The sequence below is a fragment of the Aquarana catesbeiana genome, linkage group LG07 (assembly GCF_042186555.1).
Source record: "Aquarana catesbeiana isolate 2022-GZ linkage group LG07, ASM4218655v1, whole genome shotgun sequence".
NCBI lineage: Eukaryota > Metazoa > Chordata > Amphibia > Anura > Ranidae > Aquarana > Aquarana catesbeiana.
The window spans coordinates 325988792-326000275 of NC_133330.1; the positions used below are offsets into that span (position 1 = coordinate 325988792).

At 42.3% G+C, this 11484-nt stretch overlaps 1 protein-coding gene across 1 annotated transcript in view; it reads right to left on the bottom strand.

Annotated features, from left to right (window-relative positions):
• The window catches only part of AK4 (adenylate kinase 4), a 95832-nt gene extending 84548 nt beyond the window's left edge, over positions 1 to 11284 (bottom strand). Inside the window, exons 1-2 of the mRNA XM_073593801.1 lie at positions 11065 to 11284; positions 4566 to 4756 (exon numbers count right to left, since the gene is read on the bottom strand). Of these exons, the coding sequence (XP_073449902.1) occupies positions 4566 to 4710 (145 nt within the window). The 5' untranslated portion in view covers positions 4711 to 4756; positions 11065 to 11284. The remainder of the gene's footprint in view (positions 1 to 4565; positions 4757 to 11064) is intronic.
• Positions 11285 to 11484: the final 200 nt, after the last annotated feature.

Below are 11484 nucleotides of genomic sequence, written 5' to 3' on the forward strand. Positions count from 1 at the left end.
TCACTTTGCATCCAATCAGGCAGGCCCTCGCACTACATAGTGGATGGTAGATCCAAAGAAGATTGTACAATCAAATTGCATAGTGTATGGGGACACTTAGGCAACGGCTGGTTGACATGCACTATTGCCTTTTGCATTGCCGCACCGCATGTCCTTGTGTCCGTTCGGCTCAGCTGTGCACGACAGATGGAAAACTACAGGTGAGTTCACGTCTGCCAGGCTGCCAGCGCTGGGAGTGGCATAATAAAAACATAATAGACTTCAGCCATACAAGACTCAGGTTTGGCTCCCCCTGACCTTCAAGAAGTAATTTAATATTCAGCCAAAAAACAAAAACAAAACGCAGCATCCCCATTGGATGAGGCGAGTACTTCTATACACAGGAGCCGCCTCATAGCAAAGAGTCCAGTGCTGGCTGGGAGCGCGCCAAGGAGCGGGCACAACCCGCTCGGGAATCATTAAAGAGCACTCCTAGGAGAAGTGCTGGCACCAAAACTGGAAACGCCATTACTCTGACCCCCCCACCCAATAAAGGCACGCTTTTATTATGTGGTCAGATTGGTTCAATTTAACCCCTTGTGGCCCAGAAGATACAGGATCTCACAAAAGTAAGTACACCCCTCACATTTTTGTAAATCTTTTCTTCTATCTTTTCATGTGACAACACTGAAGAAAGGACACTTTGCTACAATGTAAAGTAGTGAGTGTACAGCTTGTATAACAGTGTAAATTTGTTGTCCCCTCAAAATAACTCAACACACAGCCATTAATGTCTAAACCGCTGGAAACAAAAGTGAGTACACCCCTAAGTGAAAATGTCCAAATTGGGCCCAATTAGCCATTTTCCCTCCCCGGTGTCATGTGACTCGTTAGTGTTACATGGTCTCAGGTGTGAATGGGGAGCAGGTGTGTTAAATTTGGTGTTATCGCTCTCACTCTCTCATACTGGTCACTGGAAGTTCAACATGGCACCTCATGGCAAAGAACTCTCTGAGGATCTAAAAAAAAGAATTGTTGCTCTACATAAAGATGGCCTAGGCTATAAGAAGATTGCCAAGACCCTGAAACTGAGCTGCAGCACAGTGGCCAAGACCATACAGCCGTTTAACAGGACAGGTTCCACTCAGGACAGGCCTCGCCATGGTTGACCAAAGAAGTTGAGTGCACGTGCTCAGCGTCATATCCAGAGGTTGTCTTTGGGAAATAGACGTATGAGTGCTGCCAGCATTGCTGCAGAGGTTGTAGGGGTGGGGGGGTCAGCCTGTCAGTGCTCAGACCATACGCCGCACACTGCATCAAATTGGTCTGCATGGCTGTAGTTCCAGAAGGAAGCTTCTTCTAAAGATGATGCACAAGAAAGCCCGCAAACAGTTTGCTGAAGACAAGCAGACTAAAGACATGGATTACTGGGACCATGTCCTGTGGTCTGATGAGACCAAGATAAACGTATTTGGTTCAGATGGTGTGAAGCGTGTGTGGGGGCAACCAGGTGAGGAGTACAAAGACAAGTGTGTCTTGTCTACAGTCAAGCATGGTGGTGGGAGTGTCATGGTCTGGGGCTGCATGAGTGCTGCCGGCACTGGGGAGCTACAGATCATTGAGGGAACCATGAATGCCAACATGTACTGTGACATACTGAAGCAGAGCATGATCCCCTCCCTTCAGAGACTGGGCCGCAGGGCAGTATTCCAACATGATAACGACCCCAAACACACCTCCAAGACGACCACTGCCTTGGTAAAGAAGCTGAGAGTAAGGGTGATGGACTGGCCAAGCATGTCTCCAGACCTAAACCCTATTGATCATCTGTGGGACATCCTCAAACAGAAGGTGGAGGAGCACAAGGTCTCTAACATCCACCAGCTCTGTGATGTCATCATGGAGGAGGGGAAGAGGACTCCAGTGACAACCTGTGAAGCTCTGATGAACTCCATGCCCAAGAGGGTTAGGGCAGTGCTGGAAAATAATGGTGGCCACACAAAATATTGACACTTTGGGCCCAATTTGGACATTTTCACTTAGGGGTGTACTCACTTTTGTTGCCAGCGGTTTAGACATTAATGGCTGTGTGTTGAGTTATTTTGAGGGGACAGCAAATTTACACTGTTATACAAGCTGTACACTCACTACTTTAAATTGTAGACAAGTGTCATTTCTTCAGTGTTGTCACATGAAAAGATCGAATAAAATATTTACAAAAATGTGAGGGGTGTACTTACTTTTGTGAGATCCTGTATCTTCTGGGCCACAAGGGGTTAAATTGAACCAATCTGACCACATAATAAAAGCGTGCCTTTATTTGGGCATCCTAAGATGCCTGTATGTGAAAAAGTCACCAGCCATCAGGATACCAGTAGGGTCCCCGAGGTGAAGAGGACACGAGGAAGTTCCCCAATTAGAAAAATCATAATTTTCCTCCACAGGCCTCTCAGATGAGTAAATCTGCCTCTGGTGTCGCCGTACCAAATCATCTGCAGCGTCCAGGCAAAGAGCAATGCTCGAAGTTCTGAATCCACACAGATTCTGCTGGAGACGGAGATTTAAAATAGAAATAAATTCAGCTGATTTACCACTGCTGGCTGCTCAGCAATGACTGGGTGACTTTAACCTCTTGCCGCTCACGTAACACATACCCTGTTTCCCCGAAAATAAGACCTAGCGTGATTATCGGTGATGGCTGAAATATAAGCCCTACCCCCCCAAATAAGCCCTAGTTAAAGTCCTTGTAGGTCTTATTTTCAGGGTAGGGCTTATTTGGGGGGTAGGGCTTATATTGCAGCCATCACTGACAATCACGCTAGGTCTTATTTTCGGGGAAACAGGGTATGTGCAGGAGGAAAGAGGGTGAGCTTTATCACCCACACACCGCCCATATGTGTCCATGGGTGGCAGAGGTTCCTAGGAGGAAAGCACGCTCCCAGCACAGTGACCGAGCTGTCAAAGATAGCTCCATGTCCGTAGTAATTGGGAGAAGGTGGGACCTGTTACTGATCATGTGATCGCTGTGATAGCCAATCACCGCAGTCATATGACTGAGCAGACCTTCCTGCCCCCTGGGCGTAATAGCCCAGTTAAAGGGACAGGAAGGCAATAAAAGGGGATTCTTTCGTTTTTTTAGTTTTAAAGTAAAACTAAAGACATATATATATATATAGGTTTTGGGATAGAGTGGAGAGAGGTTAGAACCCCTGTCAGGTTTTTAGTGCTGCCTGCACTTCCTTTAGGGGATTCACCTTCTCTATTGGTCATGTTTACTGTTATTAATGAGAGTGAAAGAAAATCCCCAAATCTGTGTTGTTTTTATTAATATTCCGGAATAAATAAAACATGAATAAAAAGTAGCAATTAGGATACAAAGTTAAAATTCTGTGGCTCTGCCCGTTGGATCTTAATCAGTGGATATAATCAATTTATATAATAATTAGATATAATTAGTGGATATAATCAATGGATATAATCAGTTGAAAAAATCAATGGATACAATTAGTGGATATAATCAGTGGATACGATTAGTGGATACGATTAGTGGATATAATTAGTAGATACAATCAGTGGATATAATTAATTGATATAAGTAGTGGGCATAATTAGTTGATATAATCAGTGGATATAATCAATGTATACACTGTAAGCAGTGGCTATAATTAGTAGCTATAATTAGTTGATATAAGTAATGGATATGATCATCAGTGGATATAATTCGTGGTTATAATCAGTGGATATAATAAGTGGATATAATTAGTTGATATAATCAGTGGATATAATTAGTGGATATGATCAGTGGATATATTTAGTGGATATAATCAATGGATATAATTAGTTGATATAATCAATGGATATAATCAGTGGATATAATCAGTGGATATAATTGGAGGATATAATCAATGGATACAATTAATGGATATAATCAATGGATATAGTCAATGGATATAATCAGTGGATATAATTAATGGATATAATTAGTTGATATAATCAATGGATATAATCAATGGATATAATCAGTGGATATAATTAGTTGATATAATCAATGGATATAATCAGTGGATATAATCAGTGGATATAATTAGTTGATATAATCAATGGATATAATCAGTGGATATAATTAATGGATATAGTCAGTGGATATAATTGGGGGATATAATCAGTTGATATAATCAATTAATATAATTAATGGATATAATTAGTTTATATAATCAGTGGATATACTTAGTTGACATAATCAGTGGATATACGGTAATTGGTGGATATAATCAGTGGATATAATTGGTGGATATAATCAGTGGATATAATCAGTGGATATAATTGGTGGATATAATCAGTGGATATAATTAGTGGATATAATTAGTGGATATAATCAGTGGATATAATCAGTGGATATAATCAGTGGATATAATTAATGGATATAATCCGTGGATCTTCCACATTTAGGAGACATATTTCTGTACACAGTCCTATACGGCACTGCCAAATGAAATGACGTTCCGGGGGCCGCTGACAGCCAACAAGGACACAGAGAACACAGTACCCGGCGGGCTCCGCTCGCCCCCCACCATCCTCCTCCTTACCAGTGCTGGATTTGATGTTCTGCCTCAAGAAGTTTCCGCTGGAGAGATGCTGCAGCCCGAAGTTTTTGGCGATCCTCTGGCACACGGTCCCCTTGCCAGAACCCGGTGGTCCAAGAATGACAGCTCGCAAAAGTTTGGACGCCATCAGAGGGGTGTATGCAGGGCGAAGGAGTCCAGCTCTAGCAAGGGATCTGTGTGACAGCCAATAGGAAGGAGAATTAGGTTACAGCCTCTCACGCTGTCCCTGCCCCTCTTAAGATGCCAGAGAAAAAAAAAAAAGTACAGTAATGATTTAACCCTTTTATGGCTCAACCAAAATCTGCTTCTAGAAAGTTACAAAATGTGTTGTTTTTCTGGCTGCCGGGAATATTATATAAAATAAAAACGGGACCTTCCAGTGATCTTCAATCTTCTACAATTATTAGACGATTGTTCCAATGTTATACTCTATGACTCTGTACAACATCAGAGGATTTGCCCGGTTCTGGTGCTGCCATTGTGGGTTATTTTAAATCTCAATCATTTTGCAGAGCATGAAACAAAGTCAACGGGAAGCTTTGCCCACTGGGACTTGTAGTTCCACCGCAGCTTGTGACTTAGGCTCCATTCACAGTAACGCAGTTTTTGATGCATTTTACAGAAATGCACGGGAATTTTTTAACATGGGTTCCTAAGGAACATGTTCACATCAATGCATTTTTGTACCTCTGCGTTTTTGGAAAGGGTCAGGGACTGTTTTTCATGCAAAATGCAGCGTTTTGCATGTTATAGAATTGAATGGACCAGCATCAAAAATGCAAGTACAGCGTTTTTACAGCGTTTTTGCAGTGTTTTTGACGCGTTTTGCGTTTTTTTTTGTCTAAAAAGAAAAACTGTAAAAAAAAAAAAAAACGCAAAACGCCGCAAAAACGCTGTAAAAACGCTGCTCAAAAACGCGGCAAGCACTACAAAAAACACTGCAGAAACGCTCAAAAGCAACATGCATAGATGTGAATCGAGCCTAAGGCTGGCCATACATTATGCAATTTTCTTACCTTCCACCAGTCGGTGTTGATGGGGGAATCCCTCCCACTGCGCTATTGTGTTCTGACAACGGGGGCTTTCCCAGGCATCAGAATACAACGATCGCTGCTTGTGGCTATAGCCGTCAATAGCGATCGAAGGGAAAACCTGACAGGCTGGTTGTACTGAAACTGATCCATAGACTGACCTCAGTACAACCAGCCTGCCTGTGCATGGCTATGCGCCCAGGAGGGACAGGTGCAGCATCCGGCCCTTCTGCAGGCTGCCTGTCAAAGTCTATGATAGGCTGCAGTTGGGCGGGGCTGAACGCTGTGCTTAGTGGCCCCCCCGGTGATTAGGGCCCCCCCATGTGTTCAGGGATCAAAGTCCAGAACTCAGACCTTCAGTACAGCGTCCGGCCCCATTCAGCCCCAACTTGCCATAGACTTTGACAGGCTGCCTGTAGCACAGCAGGGGGCGCTGCAGTGGTCCTTCCCTGGTGCACTGCTCCTAGACATCCCAATGTACAAGCGGCCCTATATAGGGGCCCTTAAAGCGATACTAAAACTTCATTTTTTTTTTTTTTATAAAATAACAAACATGTTATACTTTCCTGCTCTGTGTAATGGTTTTGCATAGAGCAGCCCCGATCCTCTTCTTCTGGGGTCCCCCGTCGCCACTCTAGGCTCCTCCTCTTCGGGAAGTGCCCCCACGGAAAAATGCTTTCAATGGGGGCAACCATGCTAGCTCCCTACCGAGCCACGCTGTCTGTATCTATTTTTTTTTTTTGCATTTTAGTGTAAATGTGAGATCTGAGGTCTTTTTGACCCCCGATCTCATATTTAGGAGGATCTGTCATGCTTTTTTCTATTACAAGGGATGTTTACATCCCTTGTAATAGGAATAAATGTGAACCAAATTTTTTTTTTTAAAAGGAACAGTGTAAAAATAAATAATATAATAAATAATAATTAAAAAAAAAAATTTAAAGCGATACGTCCCGCGGGGCTCGCGCACAGAAGCGAACGCATACGTAAGTCGCGCCCGCATATGTAAACGGTGTTCAAACCAGACATGTGAGGTATCGCCGCGATCGTTGGAGCGAGAGCAATAATTCTAGCCCTAGACCTTCTCAGTATCTCAAAACTGGTAACCTGTAGAAGATTTGAAACTTCGACTATGGAGATTTTTAAGGGTCAAAGTTTGTCGCCATTCCACGAGCGGGCGCAATTTTGAAGCGTGACATGTTGGGTATCAATTTACTCGGCGTAACATCATCTTTCACATCATAAAAAAAAAGAAAAAAAATTGAGCTAATTTTACTGTTTTCCTATTTTTTAATTAAAAAAGGTGTATTTTTTTTTTCCCAAAAAATTGCATTTGTAAAACCACTGCGCAAATACGGTGTGACATAAAGTATTACAACTACTACAATTATTCTCTAGAGTGTCTGAAAAAAAAGAAAATATATATATATATATTTTCTTTTTTTTCAGACACTCTAGAGAATGAAATGGCAGTCGTTGCAATACTTGTCACACCGTATTGGGGCAGTGGTTTTACAAACGCAATTTTTTTGGGAAAAAAAAATACACCTTATATATATGTGTATATATATATATATATATGTGTATATATATATATATATATATATATATATATATATATATATATATATATATATATATATATAAATGTTTGGAGGTTCTAAGTAGTTTTCTAGCAAAAAAAAACCCAAAAAACCTGATTTCAACTTGTAAACACCAAGTGTAAAAAATAGGCCCGGTTAAAAAACGCAGCCGTAGGGAACCCGTATCTTTTTGACCATTCGGTTTCCCTGCGATCAACACCCTATATTATGCTTGTTTATTTTCTGGCCTTTCCAAATAAGTATCGGGATGTTTTTAACTACAGTAACATAAACAAATAAACAATAAAATAAACATAAACACACCAAATGATGACCAATGATAATGGACAATTGCTGCACAACTGTCGCATATATAACACTCAGGTGTGACTTTTAAAGGGTTTACATTGCAGTCTACAGCACTCAAGTCGCATGAAGGTCAGGCCAAAGTAGTGCAGGGACATTTTCAAAGTTGCTGCAACTTTAAGTCACACCGATTTGAATGGTTGTCATTGAAAAAAATGGGGCGCGACTTGTCATGCGACTTTAGTGTCCAGAGTCACATGACAAGTCGCCCAAGTGTGAATGGAGACTAAGTACAACTATATGAAGTATGGGAGCTGTCAGGATCAAGGCGCGCGTTCTGGGGCTGTCACTTTGCTTTTGGCTTCACTAAATAATGACACACACAAGCATGCAACCAGTGAAGTCTTAAGCAGTGGCGGTGCGTCCAGAAGGACGCACGGGCGCCACCCCCTCTCTCCAGCTACCCCCTCTATGACCAATGGATAGATTCATGCATACCACCCCCTATACAGGCGCCCGGCCCCTTTTGAATTACAGCGGCTGGGGGTGTTTTTAAAGCACCTGATTAGAGCCATATGCTCTAATGGGCGTCAAAAAAGGTGACCTGCGAGCGCCATGCACTTGCAGTCCACTCAGGTGTGTTGGTGTGTTAGAACAGCGAATGAATATTCATTTTCCTAACACTGAACCGCCTCTCCGCCAATCAGGTGCTTGGTTCTGTTACCCATCACCTGATTGGCTGAAACGACAGGCGCTGTGATTGGATGCCTGATGGGAGGAGAGAACGGGAGGAGACGCATGGAGGACACCGATCACCGTCACCCGCTGCCCTACCGAGACAGGGTAAGTGATGGGCAGACGGCGAGCATTTGATGGCACAGTGGCAGCATTCGATGGGCAGAGTGGCTGCATTTGATGGGTACAGTGGCTGCATTTGATGGGCGCAGTGGCTGCAATTGATGTTTTTTTTTCAGTATTTTTCAGTTTGTTTGCGCCCCCCCAAAAATTTGGAGCACCAGCTGCCACTGGTTTCAAGGTCAATATTTCCGTTCCCACGGGTTCCCTTTAAACATATCTGCATGTCTCTACAAGCACTGAATTCAACAAATATCGTATCTATCGATGCGAACGAGTGCCGACTTGTGCAAGGAGCTCACTCCTCCGCACTAGAACCAGATCAGGGCTGCACAGCTTCTTATACGTTTTTAGAGCTTGTATAAGAACTTTTTAAACGTCGCCTATGGAGATTTTTAAGGTTAAAAGTTTGTCGCCATTCCACGATCGGGCGCAATTTTTGAAGCGTGACATGTTGGGTATCAATTTACTCGGCGTAACATTATCTTTCACAATATAGAAAAAATTGGGCTAACTTTACTGTTGTCTTATTTTTTAATTCAAAAAAGTGTTTTTTTTTTCTCCAAAAAAAGTTCGCTTGTAAGACCTCTGCGCAAATACGGTGTGACAAAAAGTATTGCAACAACCGCCATTTTATTCTCTAGGGTGTTAGAAAAAATATATATATAATGTTTGGGGGTGCTAAGTAATTTTCTAGCAAAAAAAAAAAAAAATGTTTTTAACTTGTAAACAACAAATCTCAGAAAGAGGCTCGGTCCTTAAGTGGTTAAAGTGTGGAAGGCCAAGACCCTCTGCAAGGTTTTACCTGCTGTCTCCCACTTCCTGTCCCAATGAGAAGGGAAGCGGATATCTCTCTAAAGTGAGATGGTTGTCACCAGAACAGATGCCCCCCCTTGGGAAATATCCTCTCTGCTCCGGTGCTGGCACAACAATAAAATGTTGCAATTCCTGTTTCAGCTGGACACAGATGGTAACAAAAAAAATCTCCCATTAGGGAGATTCACAATTCGCCCTCCCTATTTAATGGTATAAAGAGAATGAAAGTGAAAAAAAAAATCCCAAATGTTTTGTTATCACCAGAACAGGAATAGAGGGAAAATCTTCCAATGGGGACACTAGTTTAGGAATTCTTTCACATTCGAGAGATTTCCTCTCACTTCCTGATTTGCCTATGGGGCGGGAAGTAAAGGGAAATCTCCCCAATGGGACAAAGGTGGCAAAAAAAAAAAATATATATATATATATATATATATATATATACACGGGGTTATAACCCTCCCTCACCTCATTAGGGAGATTCACCCTGTTTGTCCTGTTAAATGTTATCACGGAGAATGAAAGTGAAAGACAATCCCAAATGTTGGGTTGTCATCAGAACAGGGGGGGAAACTAGTTCTGGTGACAACCAGGGATTCACTCACTCTAGAAGGATTTCCTCTCACTTCCTGTTTTGACTACGGGACAGGAAGTGAAGGGAAATCTCCCAAATGGGGCACAGGTGGCAAAAACAAAAATAACTGACAGGGGTTATAACCCTCCCTCACCTCAATAGGGAAATTCACCCTGTTTGTCCTGTTAAACGTTGTCCCCGAAAATGAAAGTGAAAAAAAAACCCCAAATGTTGGGTTGTCACCAGAACAGGAAAAGAGGAGAAATCTTCCAATGGGGACACTAGTTCTGGAGAAAACCAGGGATTCCCTCACTCTAGAAGGATTTCCTCTCACTTCCTGTTTTGACTATGGGACAGGAAGTGAAGGGAAATCTCCCCAATGGGTGGCAAAAAAAGGGAAAACTCCCCGACAGGTGGGGGGAAAAAACATGACAGGGGTTATAACCCTCCCTCATCCCATTAGGAAGATTCACCCTGTTTGTCCCATTAAACATTCTCACCGAGAATGAAAGTGACAAAAAAATCCCAAATGTTGGATTGTCACCAGAACAGGAAAAAAAAAAAAAAGAGGAGAAATCTTCCAATGGGGACACTAGTTCTGGTGAAAACCAGGGATTCCCTCACTCTAGAAGGATATCCTCTCACTTCCTGTTTTGACTATGGGACAGGAAGTGAAGGGAAATTTCCCTAATGGGACACAGGTGGAAAAAAAAAAACCTGACATTAGAGAGATTCACTTTGTTTGTCCTGTTAAACTTTATCACCGAGAGTGGCAGAAAATCCCAAATGATGAGTTGTCACCAGAACAGGAATAGGGGAGAAATCTTCCAACGGGGACACCAGTTCTGGTGACAACCTCACTTTAAAGGGTTTTCCTCTCACTTCCTGTTTTGACTATGGGACAGGAAGTGAAGAGAAATCACCCTAGTGGGGACACTGACGGCAAAAAACATCCCTTACTCTATCCAAAATTTAAAAAAAAAAAAAGTTTTGCCTTCAGTTCTCCTCTTAATTGAGGCAACTTCATTAAGTACTTCAAACCCCAAATTCAATAAATTTTTACAAACACCCCAAAAAAAAAAAAATTTATATTTTCTTTAACAGAAAAGCAAAAATTGAATTTTCAGCTAAAAAAATAAACTGGAACCATTTCCAGGGACAGTTCTTTAAAACTTAAAAATCCGGCGTTTCGTGGCCCCCCCTCCGGTAGGCTGCGCTGAGCGGTGGTCAGATTTGATTGGCCAGCGTGGGGGGGGACCAGGACAGCGCAAAGATACATTGTTGCATTTTGTAAAAAAAAAAAAGTCCAAACTCACCTCCTCTAGTCCTGATGGGTTTTTTTCCTCCTGTAATGTGATGTGTAATAGGCGGCCGGCTCCTTACATTACATGATTCTCTATACACTGGAGGAGAGGAAGAAGAGTCTGAGCTGCAGGGGGGGGACCAGGAATAGACGCCCAGCACAGGCAGCTCCCTCACACATCAGCAGGAAAGAATGCTGGACAATTGATTGTAGCTGAAAAAAAAAAACAACCCTTGTGCTGAGCATGATGGGAAATGTAGTTGTTGCCTATAGCCAGAGCATCTTGCCATAGGAAATGATACTGCAGCTGCCTGGTGCCCCCTAGTGGGATTTTATCTAAACTGCAAGGAGCTTTGGATATTCTAAAGAATATTTTTTTTTTACAATAATCAACCTCTTCATCTCTCAACCCTTTATACGTTTAGTGGATCAG